We start from the raw sequence: 24,397 nt of genomic DNA on the forward strand, positions 1-24,397 counted from the left end.
GAGTCTGTGAGTGTGTTAGTTACCAGTCTTTTTGCTCTGGCATGCCTCCAATAACTGAGCCTCCTTAGGTAAATGAGAATACGGGCTGGAAATCTTGATAATTATTAACATTGTAGTGCATTCAGAGTCTCCAAAGCCTCCCCTTTAGTTACTCACTTATGCGTTGAACGGACAACCCTCGACTAACATGTAAGTTGGCATTTGTGATACATACATGTATAGAAGAAGCTCGCATGTCAAGTTTTAGATATACCATGGAGATGCAATGCATTATACTCTACCGTCTCATTACATCAAACAATGCAAACTATTAAGGTATATAGCATTATTGTTATTTGGCCAAGTATGTTTAATTAACCACCAGATGGTGTAGCGTTTACATCAAATCGTTGTTAAAAAAAATGCTCACTATAGGGTAGTTTACACACATCTGTTCGATGACTTCGAGCAGTCAGCGATGTCTTGGACTCCCGTCCTCTTGGCTATATTACAAGAAAAGGGACATTAAAATCACTCGATCATCCAATACTTGATGTGGGTGTTCCTCGAAGTTTAATGATCGCAATGATCCAATACTAATTAACTTGATCCGACGATATCATCGTTGGTTCTACTCTGTACACTGCATCGTTTCTTGTGTCAAAGCACATCTTTGGCCAGGTCAGGTTACAGGGTTCATGGTTCCTGAGTCATGGTCATAACATCGCCAATTCGGAACCGTTGTACTTAAGAAGATACAATCGTCGCCTAGAGATAATTTGAACACTTTGGCATTAGTACATTCAACGAATGTTACTTAAATATAAAGCAAGTTTTCAGCGTGTCTTGAGGGAAGAACACGTAGAGTTGGCAATGGCGGCAGGATCTGGCTGAGGATCAAGAAAACAAACACAGCCATGCCATGAGTCGTACACCGGGGAGGTTAGACAACCCGCTGCAGGAACTTTGGAACTAACTAGTCATTGGAATAGGCTTTTCTACATACATACGAGTGCAGATTGTAAGCAAGGGGTGCCAAGCCGGCTGGTTCCAGATATTAATGTCCTTTACCCGACTCATGGACGCGGACGTGAAAACCAGGTACGATAGGTCAGCTCTGGCTTGATTACGATAGTGGCTGAGAATCAGACGAGAAAAAAGAGACATAAAAGAAAATGGATGGGAGATAGTGTATAACAAATACAACTATTAACATTGCTTGTCTTGTGGTGTTTCTTGACGTGACATACATACAGCAGTATTTTAACTATACCGGGAGACCCTTGCAGCCTGGACAGGCTCAGAGACCGAGATTATCAACCGCCAGACATAGCGCAACGCCGTGATGACTTGATCGGTTAACAGAGTTAGCATGGGCTATTACCCGGCTGGGGCATTGTTCCAGAAAAGAATGCTAAGACACATTTGCTGGAGAAACCTCAGAGATGGAGAACAATACTATGTATAATATCGGTAATTCATAACTGTCAACAACTACTTGAGCAAAGTTGATCAGGGGCAGAGTCGTTCTATAACGGTACGTACTTACATTATGGTACACTCGTCCGGACTAGGAATAGACCAAGGACTGGGGTTGGCATCGCTCACTTTAAGATGCAGGGGCCTGTCAAGAAGGTGGATATCTTGGGGTGATGGCAAATTGCGTTGGGGCCCTGTGATCTTACACTAAAGTACATACATGCAAGTCCTTTGAACTAACGGAGTTTAAAGCTAGTAGACCTGTTATTTCGAAGTACGAGGGCAGCAGGGCAGGAAGTAAACACACCAAAACTTGCATCAATAAAGTCTCGCAGTATGTAAATCACGAAACTCCATGGCTAGAAACCTTCTCGATCAAGTCGACGAGCTATGAAGTCAGATTGGTAGAGGTTAGGATATTACCTGGCATTTGCCCATATATGCTGGGTTTGGAGGGGCTACAGTATGCATAACGCACTTTTGAAGGTTGCACTTTGCTGCAGGTACCGACTCCCTTCATATCCACATGGTCAACATCGGCATGTGTGCACTGCAGACACCGTTGAACCTGAGCGTCTGACAAACACTGGATGGTTACCTTTGTTTAGGTTGAGCCGTGGAGTGGCAGGCAGTTAGTTATACAAGCTGTCGACGGATAAGGAACGGGTGGGCTTGGTTGCACAGAATCGAGGAGTCTTTATATCAACGAGCGGCTTTGGGTCGGAATTAGAGCCAGGGACAAACATAAAAGTTGAGTTTCGACGGGTAATTAGAGGCTTTGTGTTGAAGATTGATCGGCAACTAGGTCGTGACCTAGGCGACGAAAACAACATGTTGCAGAATGTAGCAGCAATTTCTACTACGGACACGACCTGGTTCGATATTGCATCAGTGGAAAACAGCCCTGTTGGAACTAGGGTTCATCGGGGCTCTAAAGTATGAGTCCACAGCATTCTCCGGATCCATCCACCTACCCGTCCTAATGTCTCGAATCGACAAGGCTTCTCGAACGAAAACATCCCCAAATTCGATGCATCCAAAAGTCATAAGCATCACGATATGTATTGATTAGGACTTATAGAATGTTTGCAACTCCAGACGCTGCCCCGATTTGCCGACAAGACACTGAATATTTGGATGGTTTGTGTTGTCTTTGCTCAACGTTGTTGCACAACTACTGCCACAGGAATCTTCAGCAACTGTGCAATCAAGCCAGTCCAAATTGCTGGGTCGAAGATACCGGAGAACCTTGTATGGCAAGGAAGCCAATTCGAAGACATGGGGATGTTTCTTGTAAAAGCAGTGACCACTTAAGCCAATGCTGATATATTTGTTTCTCCTCTCTTATATGCTTAGAGCGATCAAATGATTGAGATGGAACCCGTCCCAACTGACTGTCTACGTTATGTAGTACAGTCCTTTACTTTAACCTCCGATAGTTAGTTAAGCTATGCCAGGCCTTGACTTTCGAAACTCCTTTCTGGGGGAGTTTTTGCGACATAATAGCCGAAAAGACAGCGAAGATTTAATTATACAAGTGGAGCTGACAAGGTACAAATGTCGTGGGTCAAAAACAGCTCACGGCGGGTTTGGAGCTCTCTGGGACTAGCTTCCCCTGGTGTGTATCGAAGCGAAAGATCATCTCTTGGATGGCAACAAGTAGCGCGGGCTCTGGATTTGTCTTGGCCGGGACTACTAAGAACTAGTCAAAATTATGTGACGTGTGATTTGTTAATAATCGATGAAAGCAGACACTGGGTATTTCCCCTGAAATGTGTTGTGGAGGAGCCGAATAATGATGACTGTTGTTATTTTAATGATGCAAGAGACGTTGGAAACGAGATGATACGGGTAGTTATGGATCTCTGGGTAGGTAGCTACCGAGTACGTACTGACTGGATGAAGAGCAATAGTTATAGACTACGGTATTGGAGCTTGGTTAAATTTGGCGGGAGATCACCTCAGTGACTCTGGTGGGTAGGCGTAGGCGCAATCTGAGTAGCAATCTGGCTTGGGGGTGGTGCGCCTTCGAGTCTTCCACCTACCCAGCTCGGGTTAAGGCTCTCCGCTCTGGGGCGAGGCTCTAGCCGTGTTCGCTGTCAGGACGACCTGGATCGGTCGCTCAGTGGGCGGGACGAGCTTCTAATGGAAGTCTGGGTGGACTCAGTTGATGATGCCAGACGAGGTCAGGGGCTGGGTTATCTTGAATTGTATCTGATGCTTGTAGTTACATAGCTGCTTGCCATCGTGGAAGAACCGAAGAACCAATCGGCTGTTCGCATTAAGTTGGTACATAGGTAGTCAAGTTTTTTTCGGATCAACAAGCCTAGATTGGACGATATTGAGAGCTCCCATGATGTTGTAGGTTTCTTTTCTTTTTTTTGGTGGTATATTGAATATGATGATTTCACTGGTTGGTACATGAAGCGAATGATGTTTGATTTGATGGTTGCAGCTGGGTTCGGGAGAGGAAAGGATGGATGGAGAGAAACCGGGCAAGGTTGGCTGAAGTGAACAAAAAAGGGTCGGAGCGACGGCGACGACCGCAGGGTTCCCCTAGCTGCAGGTTCGTGCAGCAGTAGCACCCACTGTAAATGGATGGAGGGGCTTTTTTTGTAGATGCGAAATATGTGAATGGAGGTAGGTACTTTGTATTTGATGATTGAATCACAGAAGATAAAGTACATCCCAGGCCAGCCTTTTGTATTTGTATTTCCAACCGTGCGAAATATGATATGGAACGATGCTAGAATGATTCTCCGAGATATGACCAAGCTGTTGCCGCCTATCGTCCAGGTGCAGCATGTAAACTCTAGACTGTACCGTTGTTGAGAAATGATAACTTTTAATATTGAAGAAATAGTAGATAAAAAAACAGCAGCTACAAATTTCTAGGTTTTGTCTGTGGTCAGGACCCATGATCCCGTTGTTCTACCACCTATACCTGTAACACGCTCCATTCCTTCCATTGTTCTATCCTATAAAATTCTCAGTATGAATTGCAACTGTAACTGTAGCAGTGATGAATATTATCCCGTGATTACCTGTAGGTTGTCTGTATCCGTACCTTACCTCATTAACCTGTCCGCGGGCATCATCCTGTCGTTGCCGCTCCCGATGCCACTGGCCAAGTCGAGCCAGCGCCCACTTGTCGTCCACTCTTAGATTATCCACCCAACGCACACGCCCCCCTGTAACTACAGTCTGTAGCTCGCATTCCCATTCCCCCCTAACTAAAGGGCCCCTACCACTCACAATCCTTCTCGCTCCTCTCTCCTCCAGCTCTCTCTCTCTCTCCGGCCTTTCCCTCTCCACTTGCTTTGCATTTCGCCCATTTCAATCCATCTACCATCCTCAGCCGGCCGAGCTCCTGTTTTCGTCTATCGTCAATTTCTCTTCTCGAAAGTCGCTCTTTTCTGCTCTGTTCCCCTTGAGCTCGACTTGGACCTAAGCATCGTCGTTCTTCTTTACAATCCTCAACTCGACACCGCCTCTTGGTCCCCGGAATCTCGTTTAATCTCTCCTGTCGCGCGTCAACCACCCGACACCACTCACCCGGCCGATCACGATGAATTCTCAGGGCAACAACGATGTCTCCCCCGAGGCTATGCAATCGCGAATTCAGCAGGCTCGTCGCGAAGCCGAAACTCTGAAGGACCGAATTAAGAGGAAGAAGGATGACCTTGCCGACACAACTCGTACGTGCCTCCCGATTGCCTAGCCAGCTCCCAACACCACTGGCGAACGAAATAACAGCAGCCATTCAACAATGCTCCCGTTCTGCTGACACGCGTCACATCAACATGATACACATTCCAGAGAAATCAATGCTGACTCGATCTTTTTCAATTCTTTAGTTCGCGCAGTCGCGCAACAGGCACATGAGCCTATTCCCAAGAACCAGCTCATGAAGGCTAAGCGAACGCTGAAGGGTCACTTGGCCAAGATTTACGCTATGCACTGGTCAACCGACAGGAGGCACCTAGTTTCTGCTTCGCAGGATGGCAAGCTCATTATTTGGGACGCCTACACCACCAACAAAGTGCACGCCATTCCCCTGCGATCCTCCTGGGTCATGACCTGCGCCTACGCCCCTAGTGGTAACTTTGTTGCTTGCGGTGGTCTCGACAACATCTGCTCCATCTACAACTTGAACCAGCAACGCGATGGTCCTACTCGCGTTGCCCGTGAACTTTCTGGTCATGCTGGTTACCTTTCTTGCTGTCGATTCATCAACGACCGTAGTATTCTAACATCCTCTGGTGACATGACTTGTATGAAGTGGGATATCGAGACGGGTCAGAAGGTTACCGAGTTTGCCGACCATCTCGGCGACGTCATGAGCATCAGCCTTAACCCCACTAACCAAAACACCTTCATCTCTGGTGCTTGCGATGCTTTCGCCAAGTTATGGGATATTCGTGCCGGAAAGGCCGTTCAGACCTTCGCTGGCCACGAGTCCGATATCAATGCCATCCAGTTCTTCCCTGATGGCCACTCTTTCGTTACCGGCTCCGATGATGCTACTTGCCGACTCTTTGATATCCGTGCGGATCGCGAACTCAACCTCTACGGGGTAAGTATGGGTCTTGCCAAACTGGCTCTGTGCAGGCTAACGCAATTGGCAGTCCGAGTCCATTCTTTGCGGTATTACTTCGGTGGCTACTTCTGTGTCAGGACGTCTCCTTTTCGCTGGTTACGATGACTTTGAGTGCAAGGTAAGCATGGCTCCGTTTGTGGTGTCACAAACAATCCTTTCTAGGGCGACTTGTGCTAATATTGATAAATTAGGTCTGGGATATCACTCGAGGTGAGAAGGTTGGCTCTCTGGTTGGCCACGAGAACCGTGTCAGCTGCTTGGGAGTTAGCAATGACGGTACAAGCCTGTGCACAGGATCATGGGATTCTTTGGTAAGTATTTGGGACAGTCTGAGAAGTAAAGAAAGAATTGCTAACTCTTGCCAGCTTAAAATCTGGGCTTACTAATTGTCGTTCGCGACCATGAAACTATTTGTCTGGATATATAAATGCCAGTACGTGCTCGCGGCCTCTATACCATCTGCGCTCGAACGACTATATTGCCCATCGAATTCGAGAGCTAAAGATGCCCATCTTGAGTTCGACCATTAGCGAATGCAGGACGACGTGACGAACCGCACCTTACCTTTACCACATACCCCTACCAACGACTTTCTTCAGCCGGTCGCGAGCACTCCAATACGGGCTGCTGACTCGTGGTGGATTTGGGGAGAAAATACACTGGCTGATGCGATACCTCTTTTTCATTACTATTTTCATTGTTTTTCACATTTCCTGTTCTCTTTTCGCGCATGCAAAATTCTATGCACCATAGTTTCCCCTTTTCTGACACAACCCGGGCTGTTAGTAATGGGTGGTTGGTTGTATTATTGGATGGGTTTCCTCTGTTGTTCAGTTGCCCTCTGTATGTGTATCGACTCTCAGCGGCTTACATCTTTCGGTCCCGGGCTGTTTCTATCGCAGAACGAATAATTACGGAGCCAAGGTCTGCAAAGCTATAGGGGGGACGATTTTATATGAGGGGAATCCACGGGAGTTGACGGCTATACCGAGCAAAATTTCAGTCCTCGAGATAATACATCATGATGTTTCAAAACTACGCGACTTCTTCCCGTTCTCGACCTGACTTGCAATCGATTGTTGATCTGTCTTGGAACTGTACGAACTACATACTCAGGCCCATCCAACAATTTGCCTGTGTTGCTTTGAGGTCGCCGCTCTTAGGTGAAGACATTGGCCTGCGACATCAGCTGTGTACTAGTCTGATATATGGGGAAACCATCACTGGGATACGTTGATCTCGAAGTGTTATTGATGATGGGATCCAGCCACCTTGTGCCATTGGCAGTCAGCGGATGTTCAGTCTTTGAAGGGAACAAAAGAATGATGAAAACAGATAAAGAGAAGAAGACTACTTAGATGCTATAGGAAAGCTCAATGGATATTAAAATGATGTATTGTTGAAGCTATGTTCATCCACAACCCAAACATGTTTGACAAGCCGTTGAAACACGGTGCGCCTGATCATTGGCATTAAACACAAATGACATGTACATTCATGTGGCATCAATAATTGCTGATTGCATTCGCATTGATGGCGTATGGAGTTATAATTCCAACGCATACGTTCCAGACTCAATGTATATCAATCACATGTGATCTCACAAGAAGACGGGCCGGAACCTTAACTTAACTAATGTATTAAGTGAACGAGTTACCGTCATTCCCGAGAAGTAACATATGTAGGGAGCCGTCTCGGGGGAATCCAATATGTGCCCATGCACGGTAAAGGACGAGCTGTAAGAGCAAACTACGGACGAACATCCCGGCTGTTGTGTAACCTGTTCGCGGAAACTTACAAGCCTAGTACCGAATAACTCTGGCTTGATATATTGTATAGTGTTTCATTCACTAAGCATTCGTGAACTTATATGTATCTTCTGGGAGTCGTACGAGTGGAAGGCCACTGATGTATCAGGCAACGACTTGGTTAGGGTCTACGAGTTTGTTGTAAACAATGAAGTCAACATCCAGTGCTTATTGCTCACAGGTTATGTCTTTTTGACCAACAGAACTTGGCGGGAAAGCGATTGCGAAAGCTTTGTTATGTGTTTTTTTGTCTGACATGCCGTTGCTGGACAGCTCAAAGCAAGACAAGAGAACTCAATGCTTCGAACCGACGTATGAAGAACAAAGAAGACAATGCATTGACAAGATGGACATGTCTGTGGAACAGTGCATCACGGGATTGAGACAAGATGCGCTGTCAACCGACGCTTCACAACGTCCGTGGCTTGCACTCGCCCGAGGTTTCTCACGTCCATCGTTGCACATTGTTCTTGTTCGTTTGTGGAAATCTGAGCTGTGCGCCCAAATCAACGGCGCCAATGGATTTGACCATGAGACGAAGATGAAATGGAAATCACCAACCAAGACAACACTCTTCTAGTCGGATTCGATGCATTGATGAATCACAGGCGTGGGTATGCATGTAACTGTATCGTGGAGAGGCTGTCTCTTGATAAACAGTACTGAGAGCTGTTGAGACCCAGATTATTATACCCAATACCAGAACACTTCTGGAAGACTTCGGCGATGCCGAAGCATGGGGAACTTAGAAAACAGCTTTGACCATGATGGACCCGCCAGCATCACCTGGCAATCTCAAGTATTTCGGCGTTCATGACAGATTAGTACGATAACGGCCTATGAATAGCAGTGTTGTATTACGAAGTTACGGGTTGGACCCTTTAACTCTTAGCCTTAGCTTCGAGAATAGTGACAATGCTGGGGAAATAAGAATGAGTTGGCCATGGCTTGTAATGATGTGCATTAGAAGAATTGGAAACACGCTAGAACGGCACTCAATGGCGTTTAACATGGCCGACCGTTGACCGAAGACTTGCTTGGCTGTTTGATGTCGCGTTTACCGCTATTGTCGCCATTTTTGGCTGATCTGAACTGTCAAACCTGGAGATCCAAGGATCGCATGACGAATGCAGCCTCGTAGGGCAGACGAACGCCCCATCATCACGACATGTCCGCGCGCATTGTAAAGACAATTTGTTCAACACGAACGGCGAAGCCGACAGTTGCGATGTCTCACTCGTTTTGCCAATGCGTCCTTTCATCCTCAGGTCGCGATTCATGTTGAAAAGAAGCAAGACAAATCCTGATTGTGCCGTCACGATGCCCGAGCTCAGACGTCGCTTGTCTCGACTGCCCAAAGGCAGCGATCATCGTCATCCTCCTTGATGTTTCCTTGGTAGACCGCCTGAGAGTCTGTAACAAGAGCGTGCTTTGCGAGATCATGTGCCGCTACACTCGGCTTCTGGTAATTCCTTGGCCGTGTTGTTCATGGCATAAAGGCAGAAGGGTGGAGCTGAGTCGTGAAACGAGTGCGGGTTGTATTGTTGGTCCTAGACCGCCCCCTGTTGTCCGTGGACTTGGGCAGCAAGCAACCAACAATAAGCATAGGCGAAGCACAGGCAGAGCACGGAACTTGAGATGGCTTGAGACCTTAAGTGGGCGCGAGTGTTACTTGATCTTACTACATGTTACGAATGATGCCATGCTTGAGATTGCGTGGCATTCACAAAATTCCCCGATACGTTCAATGGCAGGCAAGGCAGTGAGTGATGAGATTGTCACTTTCTCAGCCTGGTGATCGAAAGTGGAAGAGTGGATAGGTATTTAGGACAGTTGATTGATTCGCTCAAGATGCCTGTGTACCTACTAAGGTATTGATAGCCAGGTACAGTGCTACTGTATGTCAGGAACCCGCGTGGCGTTGCCGAGTTTGTTTCCGGACTGTCGCAGAATGTGTTGGTGGTTGGAGCCTCGTGCCACGAGGCACCATAACGCCAGGCAATTTATTCAACACAACTTGGAGATCAGGTTCAGTTTGATGTGACAGATGTTGTTGATCTTGTGATGTTTATCAAAGAGGGGTAATTGATTAATTAATGAATCAATTATTGTTCAACTCTGATATCATCACTTGTCTCCTACAGTCAATGATGAACATGACATTTCCCCTTAACAGCCGATGGTTCAGTGGTGCGACTCTGCTGCATCAAACCTCATTTCACCAGTTCCAATTATCTTTCCTTTGATGTACTAGTTGATGTTGTATTGTTCGGCCCAAGTGACCTGATGCGGTCTGTATGTCCATATCCGGGAATGCCGATTAATAGTAGTAGCAGCATTTTTTAGTTTCTGTATTTGGATGAAGAAAAAGCCGTTGGAAACCCTGGATCCTTGCTTAATTTGAGAGCTCTCCACCCCTAACTTGACTTGACTTCCATGGCTTGATAGAGATACCTAGTTAGTATGTAGACTACATGCCTGTAAACACGCGTCCGAGGCTGAACAAAAGGAAAGAAATTCGGTCTATGTGCGGCATCGTGAATCAATTATGTGCTTTTTTATCGCAAGGAAGGATCAGATAGTCTTGGGATCTGCGACGAGGTATGATGCAGCCATTTCAGATAAACACAGAAACATCCAAGACATCAATAGCTGAACACCAACGATATACAGACATTATCTGCATTGTGATTGGTTCACTACGTGCCAACGGACCCAACCGTTATTTCTATTTCCAGTCAGCCTAGGTCTTCAGATTCAACATCGTCAACGCCCTGTAACAAGCGCTCAAACCCTGCTCCGCCCGAGTCTTGCGCCCACTGCCCGTTTACAGGACAGATCATCAAGTGGCTCGTTCGCAATCCCTCCAATGTTTCTTGTCGATTAAGGTCTAATGTCAAGCCCTGAAACATCTCAAGTCTCAAAAGAGGATTCGTGCCCCTTCCACTTCCGCTGTTTCGTCACCTCTTTTTGCCCTTGGATCCAAGCTTTCCCCCCAATCTCACCGCCCTGTCCCTGCATTAACCACTCCTGATTGCTCTTTGCTGCCTTTCTCTAACTCGGATTTCGCCTTTGTGTGCCCTGTCCTCTCTACGACCCCTTCCTGTCCTTCTCCACACCTTCCAGAACGATACAGCACTTGTGTTTCCGAATCTACCTGTCCCAGGCATTGACCATCTCCGACATTTCATCACACTCTTTCTTACCAGACAATCACATACATATTAAACCGCTCCCCTCCCCCCCAGTTTGCCCATCATGTCAACTGCCGCTCAAGAAGAATTTAACGACCTGGTCGCCAAGAATACTCACCGTGAAACCCTCCACCCAGAGGACCGTGACGACCCCGACTTCAAGGATATTCAAGATCTCTCCGAAGAAGACCTTTTCCGCAACGCACAAATCGACAACGCAATGCGCATGCCTACTGTTGATCGCCTCACTGGCGCTGGCGCCTCTGATATCAAGCTTCCACCTGTCTCCTTCGACAGCGGTCGTGCTACCGGCGTCAAGGGCGTCATTGCCGACGCACGAAACTATGAGGCTGCCCGCAAGAACAAGTGGCGACACCGCGTCCGCACTGCCCGCAACAGCATTTTTGGCATTGAGTCTACTCCCGCTCCCGCTAAGAGCGACACCGACAGTAGCGAGGATGATGCCAAGAGCGACGCCGACGAGGAAGCTTTCCTCGCAGAGTGGAGAGAGAGCCGTCGACGCGAGCTCGAGAGTGAGGCCAACAGATCTGTCAGGAACAACCGAAGGACAAGCCCTAGTGTACGCATCTATGGCCGACTAGATGAGGTGGATGCCCTGGGATACCTCGACGCCATTGAGAAGGTTGGAAGGGAAACAACTGTCGTTGTCTTTGTGTATGACCACGAGGTATGTTTTGAGCTATATGTTCTTTGAGTAATCCGATACTAACTGTCTCTTCCAGTGCGAGGTCTCTGCCACTATCGAGCAAGCTCTCATGCCTATTGTCAAGGCCAACCCCGAGGTTCACTTTGTCAAGGTCCACTATGAGGAGATCGAATTTGACAACGCTGCTGTACCCGCAATCCTGGGGTACCGAAACCAGGGTGATCTTTTCGCCAATCTAACGGGTCTGATTGAGATGATCCCCGACGACGAGACCTTCGGTACCTCATCGTTGAGACAACTATTCCAAAAGCACACTATCCTATAGTGCCCTGGATCACATCATTTACACCACACATCACACTACATTAATGCGGCCACGTCTACGACAAAGAATACTTGAATTATTTCTCATTGGCACCGGTTCACATCGAAGCCTTTGATTACGATACCCATACACGGCACTGAGTAACCCTCCGGGAGGGATATATACGTGCTAGTTGTCATTTTCCTATGTTTCATTGACGGAGTTAGAGGGCGGTAAAAGGACTGCTAGATCATTTGGTTTATTACATTTACGCGAAGAGAAGACTGCATGAGTACATTGCAATGATGGCGGTGCCTGTTTATAGACTTTGGATTTACGGATAGAGATACCCTTACTACCTTTTGTGGATATGTCGACATCGGGATATTTGGGCTGGACATGATAATCCTTTTGGGATTAGAAACCAAATGAATTTACAACAGGACTTGCTCTACATTATTACTTTCAAATTGTGATGTGCCTATGTTGTGATAACGATGCAGTGTCCTGTTCTTTGAGTTGACTATGAAATTAGGAAAGCATGCTGTGATTGTGTACGTTGGCACTTTTGTTGTAGCGACGGTCACCAGAAACCCACACACGTAGGTTCAATTGTTCTGCAAGTATGCATGACTCCTGTAAAAGCATTGGACTTTGAAGTAGGAAATGTGCGTCTGATAGAAGCATTCACACTTAGACCAGGCGAATGTCATGACGGAAACGGTAAGCTGCGTAATGCATGGGACGAGACCACCAATGCAATTCATTATGGCTTAGGCTAGGTCACCGCTTGTTTGTTCTCTGCACCGTAAATCTGACTACTTATTGACGATAACCCAACGTTTCTGCTATCCACTTGTTACTCAATGTGATATTAGCAGGGCCATGGAGGTCTACTCGTGTCTTCGACCTTGTCCTCATATGCAGGGTACCCACGGATAGGTACATTGGTACGGGGCATTGCATTCTTACGTCATGTAAGCTACTGCAATTGCTTATGTTAAAGTGGTATTGAGACACGGGGCTGCATGGTACGGTGCTTGTCCATTGTCATTGGATTTTAGGATTGATACATGTCGTTTCACTTAAATCGTAGCGGTGAAGAACTGTCTGGTATGAGTCAAACATTTGCTCTAGCTTTAGAAAGAAGGTCTAATCTTCTGAAACTACATAGTGGTTTTGAGCGGTTAATTACCTGTCTTGGTGACACAACTTGGACTTGACGAGTTGAATATAGATATCGGAAGAGGTTGCTCACGGGGTCTTGAGAGTGGGTATATTTCAGCCCGAAACAGCCATGGAGCAGTCTCATTTCTACCCCGCAGTTACGCTAAGAGGTCACGACGGGCTTATGGTGGGGGTGCAGGGTGCGATAGCGGCATGCAAAGCGATAAGACGACGTATAGACATTGAAGAGCAATTCAAGTACATGATGTGACAGAAGTGAAGCATTCCTATAGAAACCAAATAGATGAATGACTCAAAGTATCATGAGTATAAGTTATCATGATATGTATTTTAACCTCTGAAATAATGTAAACGAATAAAGTCACACTTTGACTTCTCGGGGTTTTCGTCCTATCTGACGGGCGTGAACTGTATGGACCAGATCCTCTTTAGTGCTAGCAGGGACCCCGGTTTAAGTGACGACAGCAGGCACTTGAAAGGTACAACATCAAACATATCGGATTGCAACGACCTTGAGGGGTTGTGAATGCCTGAAGGTCTAGTTCTAATTGCCTCATGCACACATCATGAAAACAAAGAACAATTCCATTAAAGGACCTCCATACCTTGATGACTATTCAACAGAGTTTAAGTTCATGGCAGTGGCAGTGGCGTTTCAAAGAAACATGCAGCTGAAGCTCAAAGCGATCCACCTTAGTATGAGTGAATGTGAATGTGCACTTCATCCATCTATCTAACTGCCTGATTTCGTTACTTTTCTCCAACGCATATTTCCTCTCTCCTCCTCTTTCTTCTCTTTTCCCTCGTCATCACCGCCTCAAAAGCCGAAACCATTTATTCCTGAGATGTTCCCTTGTTTATCTTCCTAGGCTGAAGCTACCTAAGGGTACGAACAACAAGACAAGGGAGGTATCTTATCAAGCAATGTGGAGACCCGAGCTTAATCCTCACGGCACGAAATCATAGGCAACTGACTGCCTACCATTAACATTAATCTCAACAACCTAATAGGAGGCTTTGTGTTTGACTTTTTCATCCTCAAAGTAACACTTCTGCTATTCGACGAGACTTTGTTTTCCTTTTACCAAAAGTCCATATAAAATAAAACCCCAGCCATTCGGCTTGCCTCTTCCTTCTGCCATTACAGCCCTACTTAGGCAACCAAGCTCGACAGCCCAAGTCAAGACGCCTCCGGGACAAGGAACGGACCTTGAAATAGTCACACTTCTTCTATCTAGTGCATAAGGGTCTCTTTTTGATCTTTATCTTTTATTCTCTGGTTAGTAGTCTTTACTTCATCCCTACCATCATCACCATCTGCATACAAACCCATTACCAGATACACTTTGACACCTTTTTCTTTTCAACCTTCTTGACCACCTATTTTATACAACAATCCCCCCGCCATCGCACCATTACACAGACGCCCCTTCCCCATTATCCGGCCTTCCGCTCACCCCTCACCTTATCCTCTCCTACCTCAGTCTCTCTTGCCCCTCGCAGTCCGACTTCACCTGACACCTCATCTATTATCCTGCATAGGCTGCTTCTTGTTACGAAGCCTGTGATGGAATAGAATCTCTTCCTGTTCTATTATCGTCTCGTTATGGAACAGCAAGATCCTCAAACTCTCCGCCCTCTTTCTACCGTGCCCCGTGATACTGAACACCGATCGACTCGCCAGTCCCCATCGTCATCGCCCTCGACCTCGCCGCTTACACCAGCTCCCGAGCGCCACGCCACGAGTTTCTCTTCTCGCCCGACAACGCCGAACAGAAATCTTTTGTCGACCTCTGAACCTACTCTTCGATTTCCTCGCCCACAAGGCAGTCGACATCTTGCCAACTGGATTTCATCTAGTAATCCAGACATCATGCGTTTCGCCACCACTTTCGAGGATGGGGGGCTCATGGCCGATTCCTCCTATGAACTAATCTCTAACATCGACACCGAGTCTCAGGATGGAAACTACAACGAGTCGATGAGCGAGTCTATTGACTCTTTCGATCTCGCCCGCCCCGATGACGTGCAAAGTTGCGCTGGCACTGAGCAGACCTACGACGACGAATCTATTACCGATGAGGGTGACGCCTCCGCCCAACAGACTCAAGAAGAGTCTGATGACATCTCTGAATCTATTGACGTCAACCAAACTCCGCAAACACAACAAAGCTGGGCTTCAGTAGTCAACAACGGCCCCCTCCCCGAGGTTGAGGCTGAAATTGAACCTGACGAAGCGCCCGAGCTTGAGTTGCAGCCTGCCGAGCAGGAGCCTGAGTCGGAAGACGAAGCTCGATCCAGGAGTTCTCTCGAGTATACCCAACAAAGCCTCAAGACCCCGTCGATTCCTAGCCCAGACGCTGGTAATATGGATAAGCTTGATCGATTGCCTCTGCCTACCGAGGTCGGCAATGACGAAGAGACTCAACGGGCGACACTTCACAAATGGTTGAAAGAAACCCAACACCCTGAATTCACGAACACAGAGGCAATCAGAAGAGTCGCCATGTCGTCCCTACCCGCTATCCTTCTGCTTGTCCTGGTCTCGTTGATCAGCTTCTTCCTCTCTCCACTCGAGAGAGATGCGACTCCCCACATCCCCGCAGCCACTTCCGCTGTCACAACTCACCCCACTCTTTTATCCTCAAGTCGAAGCTCGCAGCCAACTTCGCAGTCCCTTTCCACATCTATAAGCTCAGCACTTATTCCCCTTCAGGACGCCCGCACCAATGAATGGCTTTGGGGCAGCCAGAGGATTGATGTGACTGTGAAGAGACATCAAGGAAACTTCTTGATTCATATGCCTCGAGGTATCAAGAAATCATGGCTTGATAGAGATTGTCTCAACTTCAACGCCAAGCGTGACGAGAAGCAAGTCCGATTTGGCACCTCATCAGTTGATGAAGGCATCGTACTCAAGATACCCAGAGATGAAGCCCATGGAACCGTCAAGATTGACATCTACACTACTTGCCGCCCCAGGATTCACAAAGTCCTTCAGGTTGAATTCGGGAAGGGCATATTTTCGGAAGCTCTGAATCTGACATTGTCTCTCGCTCAGCGTGTTCCAGAGCTTGTTCCTGCCGCTGCCCAGGAGGCAGAGCGACGCCTCGAGGACGCCAGACGCTCAATAGAGATTGCTTCCGGAAACTTCATGACCACGTCCGACACATTGTGCAAAGATCTTGGCATCAAATTCCAGGACGCTCACCGGTCTTTGAGTTGGGCCAAGAGGGACATCAAGTGCCGAGTTCATCTGGCAAAGCAAGGCATCTCAAAGAAGTTGGATGTTGTTGCAACTAATATCAGGCAATTCATCCCCGACACCGAAGCTGTGAAAAACCAAGCGGAGCTCGAATTGCTTCAGGCACAAATTAGAGCAAAGCTTTGGTGGCTCAAGGTAACTGCGGGTGCCGAAGAACATGATCGTTACCAACGTGCGGCCAGACAGTTCATGACTGGGAAGCTCCTGAAGAACAAACCTGTTCAAAAGCCCGCCAGCAAGGGGTCAGCTGGTTCGAAATCCTTCCGCGCTTTGTTTATCAAGTCTCGAGACGATTCAGGAGAACAGAAGAAATAGTGGTGCCAAAACTGCATCATAAAGTTGCTTACGCCATGGAGGATACTTTCTTTTTGGTCTCGTCGTTCGTATCAGGCATGGCAGCGTTGTCTCAAGGAATATTTTGGGTTCATTACTGAGGTATGGGGTTTTAGGGCACTGGTGGACTGGTGGACTGGAGTTTATGGGGTCTCATACCATTTGTAGACGTTTTTGCACTTACTTTTATTGGCTTTATACTTCCCTTTATTTCCACAATAGGTAGTCGATGTTGTTGATGCCTTTTCTGCAGCTTGAGAGTGTTCTATCTGGACTGTGTCGTTGCTGAGCGGCGAACGGCATATATTGAGGAAACGGAAAAGGGGTCACTGTAAAACAATGGTAATTGAATTCATCCCATCTCCTGAACTGTGGTATTTGAGTTCCTGTTAATGGTTATGACGTTCAAGGCCAGTCCCATAGTGACGAAACGAGTCCATCGTGAAGTGCCCCAAGGAGCTACTTACTTGGAGGATCGAGATGACTCTTCCAACAGTACTCATATGTGACATTCGGGATCACAAAACCTCAGCGCTCTTGTAACAGCTCCCACCCTTCTCTCGTCACCAAAATTACAACTTATTGCAGTTGATGCCCTCATGATGGAACTAGTGTCCGCATTAATTAATGATGAATCCAGTCTGTTGCAGTTCCACATGATGAGTAACCCCACAACCAATCTTGAATCATTACAAGCATGTACCTACAGGGCGATCGTTGGCCCACGAGGTACTTAGCCACATATAATGTTCACTCCCAATCAAAAGCCAGTATTACGGACTTTCGCCATGCCTAAGAATCAACAGGGCACAACAGGGGAAATTGAGGGGCAACTTGCTGCTCAGTTTTTTTTCAGGCGGGACGGCAGCCTAACAAGGACGAAAACAAATCACCAGACCTTGACCGCAACCCACTTCTACCATCTACCATCATCACATAAATTCCCAACCACCCCTTGCTTTCTCGAAGCATATTCATAACCGCATTTCGCTTATCTTGGTAAGTCTAGTGCGCCTCTGATGGCCCTTGACTCGTGCTGTTTTTATGTCTGAATTTTTGATACCCTGGTGGGCAATCATGGCTCTGAGCCCCTCCTTGAGGAGGGGTAAAAGCCATGACTGCGGGACTAGGATCCTGGGTTACGAAAAAGTTGCTGACGTCTGAGGGGCAGTAGATTCAAATCACATACACAACCGATCATATCAACCGCCAAAATGTCTGCTTCCGAGCCCACCGAGCCCAAGGTCGAGGAGACCAAGCCTGTTGAGGCTGAGGGTGCTGCTGAGAAGCCTGTTACATCCTCCTCCGTCTTCTCCATGTTCGGCGGCGGTGCCAAGAAGGAGAAGAAGGAAGATGAGGAGCGCGGCGACAACTCTGGCAGCGCCAAGGCTCAGCGAGAGGCTGCTGAGGCTGCCAAGGGTGATGAGGTATGTTGACCTGTCTCAGCATGGCATGCTGTGGCCGTTCCCCTCGAACGCTTCAAGCTAACCAGACTTGCTTATATAGGAGGATGCTCCCGAGTCCGAGGACGTTCACTTCGAGCCCGTCATCAAGCTGACCGAGAAGGTTGACACCAAGACCAACGAGGAGGCCGAGGAGCAGACTTTCAAGATGCGCGCCAAGCTTTTCAAGTTCGTCAAGGAGAGCAGCGAGTGGAAGGAGCGTGGTACTGGTGACGTTCGCCTGCTCAAGCACAAGGAGAACGGCAAGACCCGACTGGTGATGCGACGCGACAAGACCCTCAAGGTCTGCGCCAACCACTACATCGTCCCCGAGATGAAGCTTTCCCCCAACGTTGGCTCCGATCGCAGCTGGGTCTGGAACGCCGCTGCCGATGTCAGCGAGGGTGAGCCCGAGGCTGTTACACTGGCCATTCGATTCGCCAACGCTGAGAGTAGGTTTTCTGGATGAAATGTACGACAGGATCCATTACTAACTTGTGTTCAGACGCCAACAACTTCAAGGATTCTTTCATGAAGGCCCAGAAGGAGAACGAGGAGATCTTCAACAAGGCTGAGGAGGCCGAGGCTCCTGCTTCCTAAATAGCTCGCACTTAGAACCCTTCCCCGATTCCCCTGCCCTTTCGGAGTTCGATCTCGATATTCTCAAGGACTCACACTCGTTCGTAGTCCTGCGATGTCTACAGAAGTCGTACTCCAACACTCCCACAACGCATGACAGAGCATCACGCAGGCATCTCGCATTGCTGCGATGCTTGGCTCATCACACAAACACGCACCACACCACAACCCCGCCACAACACCATATCCCCCAAGTTCGGTTTTCAGATGGATAGACAGAGATTCCTAAGGACAGAGAGGTTTCTTGAGGTGAACTGTTCGAGTTTAGCCTCAAGGCGGATCAGTGGATGGATGGACGGATGGTTAGTTAGCATCATAGGAACATCAGATCACATAGCACCCTCTGTTAAAGAAGTAAAAGAAAAAAATTCCATAGCCATATGGTTCCTCTTATCGTGTGAGCTTAACTGGTTATTTGCCAAGCTTTGAAGTTGCTGTGGGTATATCTGTGGCTCATGGTTTAGGAGCAGATGTGGCTGGCAAGACGCTTTTATGGATACGATGGGATCACTGCTTGTCGTACGGACCATGATGAATATATGTGATATTTGTAAATACTGCCAACTACCTACTGTGCCATTTCAGTCAAGTCAGTTTCTTGCAAATACAACTGCTAAAACAATGGATGAAGGCAGTGCTGCGATCCTCCCAGTAGAATGAGAAGTATTGTTAGCTCTGACGAAGAGTTGTAAAGACAACAAAGATCAAAACTCTCTACCATAACCCTAGTTTTAGTAAAAAAGACATTCACGTCATCCTGAATGTTTAAAAGACATAATAGGCCATGTCATGATGTAGTTAAAGCAAGGAAAAAGCACGGAGCCCGACGCGGTTATGGTGCAGCGTTGTAGTGGAGAGGGCAGTGATTCAGCGTGTCGTGCTGGAAGTTGGTATCCAACAGGTATCCGTACAGGGACGAATTATGTCCTTGTCGACACAACCCAAAGTCTAGCGACATCATGGGCTATAACTCTCGAACTCTTTCCATCTCTTATTTGACCTTTTAGCAACGCGTTTATCTCCAAAGTTTATGTCAGAAAAGCGCCGAGTTTGGCAGCCGTGTCTTGTTGTTCTCTCAGGTTCACGCTTCAGAACCCCGTTAGTTGTCTCTGGGCAGGTACCTGTCCCCATCCCCATCCCCGTTCATCAACCGCGCCTGCCCTGCACTCCAGCCTTCCTTTCCCTTCTGCTTCTGGCCCCCCGTCCAACCAACCGCCGTGGGCCTCAGCTCTGTCCAGTTGCTGGCGCTTCTCCGTTTTCCGACGTCTCCCATCCATTTCGTTGTAGGAATTTATCCCCTTGTAACCCAATACATACTTCCTCATTGACATTGTGCGTCTCTTGTGTATCCGCGTCAATCATCTTGGCTGTTTATCATCTCCCCGATCTCTGACTATTCGACTCTCTCAATTGCTGTTGCAGAACAACAGAAAAGATGTTGGTTGAGGTAAGTCGAAAATCCCAGCCTTTCGCCTCGGGTTACTCTCTGCTGGTTTGATGTATATTCCAAGCGCTGGCCGCGCTTATGCACATGTTTGTTCATGTTGTCTGTTTGCTCAAGTTCTTTCCCGTCCGTTGCAGTCTCTTTGGCCGGGCAGCTTTCTGGTTGATGGTTGCGGTGTGAGGTGCTTTGCTTTCCTTTCCTTTCTGCACTGTTTCGACATTGACGTGTGTCGCGCCGTGAGAGAGGCTTTGCAAAGATTGGTCGCGGTCTGTTGATGTTTGCCTCTATACATAAAATTCATCTGCAACTGCAACTGCCAGTGCCAGCGCAGTGCCGATGTCAGTGACAGCCGTTGCGCGTTCGGGTCGGACAGCTAGAAACAGGCAGCCACAAATGAGATGCTCATGATGGCTTCTATCCGACAGCGATTCACGTACTGCTTGTTACGGTTCTCAATCTTCCATCGACCGCCGGCCTGGTCTCGCCGTTTTGCTCTCTCTTCGCGCTTGTTTATTGCTCGAGCTACTATTTTATCATCACCCTCGTTTGCTCACATTCGTGTTTACTACCACCTGCTGTTATCACGTTTCTGTCTGGCCAGTACCGGCGCATTTCCGTTCGTTTTTTTCATTTATACGATAGCTTGTGTTACCGCGCAGCTATACTGTGCATCTTGTCCGCATCGCGCAAGAACTGCGCATCCCAGAACTCATCATCATGGCTCCGCGCACTCGCCCAGCGTCATCAGGCCGAAAATTGCTATTAGCCACTTCTAAAACTAAAGCTAACGTCTCGCTTCAGCGCAAAGTCAAGGTCGTTACTGAGCAGAATGTCATGTAAGTTTGCACCTTTCTCCAGCTTGCGACGCTTTTGGGATTTTGAGGGTCGCGTACCGTCCATGAAGACAGCCCGATTTGCTGACAAGTATATCATTAGCGACAAGCCTTCGCCAGTCGAACAATTCCCTATGCGGGAATGGAGCATGAAGGTTTTCATGGTAGACGAGGATGGCAACGAGCGCTCCGCGGATGTTTTCACCAAGGTTGTCTACAACTTGCACCCCACATTCGAGAATCCTGTTCAGAGTATGTTCGATATTCGTTTTAATGTTGAGGATTTTTAGAGATGCTGATTAGTTTGCGCTGTTCAATAGGCTTCACCAAAGCCCCATTTACGTGCAAGAACGAGGGTTGGGGCGAGTTCGAGATCTCGATCGATTGTTACACCACGGAGAAAACGAAGCTAGCGCCCATCATTCAGGATCTCAACTTCCAGCAGAACAAGTATGAGCAAACACACACTGTGGTTTTCAAGAACCCCTCCCAGAGCTTACAGGAGCGCCTTCGCGAAACTGGCCCTCTCCCTACCGACGACGACCATCGTCCCAAGAAGAAGGGGCTCGCGACCAAGAAGAGCGCTCAAAAATACGACTATGAGAAGATTGCCGAATCGCTGGAAAAGCTCGAGGAGGAGGATCTTCTCCGTGTCATTCAGATCATAAACGAGAACAAGGGACCAGACACTTACATAAGAAGTGATGTTGAAGGTAAGCTTCCATCCCGCGTCACGAATGCACAAACGCCCGGCATATGTTCCCCATACCCTCTCCCTTGTCTTTGCATTGTAGTTGATGTGTATGGTGGCTAATAGTGGATGACTTGGTTAAAGCCGGAGAATTCTCCATCGATCTCTACACCATGCCCGATAGTCTCACCTCAAAGCTTTGGGATCACCTTGTAAGTTCTCCTTAATGGCTGAGGATATGATAAAACGACCAATTACTAACCACGCGCTCCGAAAACAGTCTAAGAAGGGTCTTGTCAGCTAGATGTTTGCTACCATATCTTAATGTCACCACCCCTAATGTTATTCCATCGACGATAGGGCCTATAGTCTGCGCTTGGGAGTTGATGTAACCATGGGATTTAGGAAAATGACGAGTTAATGAGCACGAAGGAGGACAACAGAAAGGGGTACGGAAGGAGCCTTAAAACAAAACGAAGTTTTGGTCACAATTCTATAAAGAACTTTGTTCTCGCTCATTGCTCGGGGAGCTTTAAATTATAGATCATCCTGTCGTGTTAAATCATTTCGTCGTAAGAGGTTGCAGTGCTGTATTTGCTGATGTAAACGAGTTCCTCGCCAGAGCTAATTGGAGTTGAATTTCGACATCGGAAGATGGGCATGTAAAAGAGATCAGCCAATAATATCAGGTCTTGGCCCGGCCTCGGCCGATCAACTTGACGGGCCGGATCGATCAGATGTCGGATCGGGAGTTGAAAGAGTACCGTCTTCCCTGGCGGATGTGACCGAATGTCTTGCTTAAGTAGTTGTGTAGTTCGAGCGGGAGCACCAGGCCTGCTGCTCCCGGATGCCGGCTGCTTTCTCCATATATGAGCTTAGTTGACGGACATTTATGCCTTGGATCTACATACGACCCTGAAGTCGCTGTCATGTCTTTTATGCGTGCTTGAATGTCTCAATCGAAGCCAGCTTAATAGAAGTAAGAAACTGATGATGAGCCATGTTTTTGGAACCTAATTTCTTAAAACTGATACTGAGAAGCTACAAACAATGAAACCAGTTTCCTTCTTGCCATCAAGTTCTTCAGTCATAGCACCATCGAAAGTATTGTGCTGTCTGTTAGTGCCGTCATCTGTGAGATGCAGTGACAGTATCAAGGTATCACCTTGTGCTTGAAAGTGAGCGGAGACCTGACTACCTGCTTGGTCAGAGCACGGGATGCTCGGCAGATGGATATAGTGGAGGCTGAAGATAAGGAAGCGAGGAGTTGCTCTCCGCTGGACTGCATTGTTGTTACGTACGCATGGCTGGTAGTGTTGCAAGGATTCTCCCAGTGGTTTGGATGTTTACATGTAAGTTACATTATGACGTTGAATAGGGCGTCGCCTGCATACGAGGAAGTTTATCATTTGTAAATACCGAGGCATTCAACTGTCGAGTTGGTTGCCCCGGAACAATCCTCCGGCTATTTTCTATGCTGGAGTTCTTGGGGGGCAGAGATTTATATGTCACCGAGCAAAGATCGATCTAACAGCTACATTGAGAAAGGAGTGTGTAAAGCATCGACACCATGACAGGTTGCCATTGACGAATAAAATGAAAGTAAGGGTATCCTTATACATTGCGGGGTGTCGGGGGATTTCAAAGAGCCAAGAAGACGCAAAGGACATAGTAGAGTATGGATGCCAATGCACAGCAGGGATAACTTGAGGCTGCATTTTCTTCATATCCTTCTTGTTCTAGCCACTCTACCAGATGCGCAGGTAGACTACCTATCTAGATATTGGAAAAGTCTGATGGACCGACACGTATGTCAAACCCTGAGAAGTTGGAGGCGTCGTCAACGTGACATGCGCCTCAACTTGGCGATTGGTTGGTTGTGCGATAAGTACGGGAGGGGCGGAGCTGATGCATATTATCGCGAAGCGAACTTGATGATCAAGGTCATCTTGGATTAATACGGTGTAGATGTTGATAACAGAAGCCTTTGTTATTATTAGATGGATGGGTGCTATCTGGATAGCTACCTAGGTATCTATGCACAAGAAACATGATTAGTCTTGCTCTCAAGTATAAACGCCCATCCAGGCAAGATGGTTTGGAGTATTCTTTTCATAAGGCACATCATATCAGAAACGTATGTAGTCTGTAACTAACTATCATTGAGTCTTTGATGGCTGCATGAGATTGGAACCTGACCCCTGGTTTCTCGATCGCTTGCAGCGGTTTTGCAGCAAAACGATAGCAAACTCTGGGCGAGCCAATGAGGCTCGACGTTGATTATCGAGTTGCCCGTCTCGGGATAACGCGAACTTTTGGCTTGCTGGGTTCTTTTGTTCTATCCTTCTAGACCTTTCACCGTGCCATTGAAAACTCTGAAAGCTCTGTCTTTTAGATCAATGGAACGGGGGAATATCCATTGATTAGGAAGGTCACGAATGTCAAGAGGTATACATTCCCATCAAAAATCTCTTGGCGTATAAGCTAACGAAGCTCATAGAGATGAGAAGGTTTGCTTTCTAATACGTAGA

General features: G+C 47.4%; 5 protein-coding genes across 5 annotated transcripts; all 5 read left to right on the top strand.

Moving 5' to 3' along the window:
• Window positions 1-5,026: 5,026 nt before the first annotated feature.
• On the top strand, window positions 5,027-6,444 carry GB1 (Guanine nucleotide-binding protein subunit beta; the record flags this gene model as incomplete). The annotated part of the gene is made up of 5 exons (XM_044851028.1): window positions 5,027-5,156; window positions 5,316-6,034; window positions 6,087-6,176; window positions 6,250-6,369; window positions 6,424-6,444. The coding sequence occupies 5 exons, from the start codon at window positions 5,027-5,029 to the stop codon at window positions 6,442-6,444; spliced, it is 1,080 nt and encodes a 359-aa protein (XP_044709740.1).
• A 4,680-nt stretch (window positions 6,445-11,124) lies between these two features.
• FPOAC1_006553 (uncharacterized protein) lies at window positions 11,125-12,052 on the top strand (the record flags this gene model as incomplete). The annotated part of the gene is made up of 2 exons (XM_044851029.1): window positions 11,125-11,748; window positions 11,804-12,052. 2 exons carry the CDS (start codon window positions 11,125-11,127, stop codon window positions 12,050-12,052), a joined length of 873 nt encoding a protein of 290 aa, XP_044709741.1.
• Window positions 12,053-14,825: 2,773 nt separating this feature from the next.
• Window positions 14,826-16,799, top strand: FPOAC1_006554 (uncharacterized protein; the record flags this gene model as incomplete). The annotated part of the gene is made up of 1 exon (XM_044851030.1): window positions 14,826-16,799. One exon carries the CDS (start codon window positions 14,826-14,828, stop codon window positions 16,797-16,799), a length of 1,974 nt encoding a protein of 657 aa, XP_044709742.1.
• A 1,232-nt stretch (window positions 16,800-18,031) lies between these two features.
• On the top strand, window positions 18,032-18,859 carry SBP1 (single stranded nucleic acid binding protein; the record flags this gene model as incomplete). The annotated part of the gene is made up of 3 exons (XM_044851031.1): window positions 18,032-18,244; window positions 18,324-18,711; window positions 18,765-18,859. 3 exons carry the CDS (start codon window positions 18,032-18,034, stop codon window positions 18,857-18,859), a joined length of 696 nt encoding a protein of 231 aa, XP_044709743.1.
• Window positions 18,860-20,333: 1,474 nt separating this feature from the next.
• Window positions 20,334-22,170, top strand: FPOAC1_006556 (uncharacterized protein; the record flags this gene model as incomplete). Its single annotated transcript, XM_044851032.1, has 6 exons — window positions 20,334-20,345; window positions 21,144-21,178; window positions 21,279-21,427; window positions 21,496-21,888; window positions 21,993-22,078; window positions 22,147-22,170. 6 exons carry the CDS (start codon window positions 20,334-20,336, stop codon window positions 22,168-22,170), a joined length of 699 nt encoding a protein of 232 aa, XP_044709744.1.
• Between the last annotated feature and the right edge of the window lie 2,227 nt (window positions 22,171-24,397).

Source organism: Fusarium poae, chromosome 2 (assembly GCF_019609905.1).
Source record: "Fusarium poae strain DAOMC 252244 chromosome 2, whole genome shotgun sequence".
Taxonomy (NCBI): Eukaryota; Fungi; Ascomycota; class Sordariomycetes; order Hypocreales; family Nectriaceae; genus Fusarium; species Fusarium poae.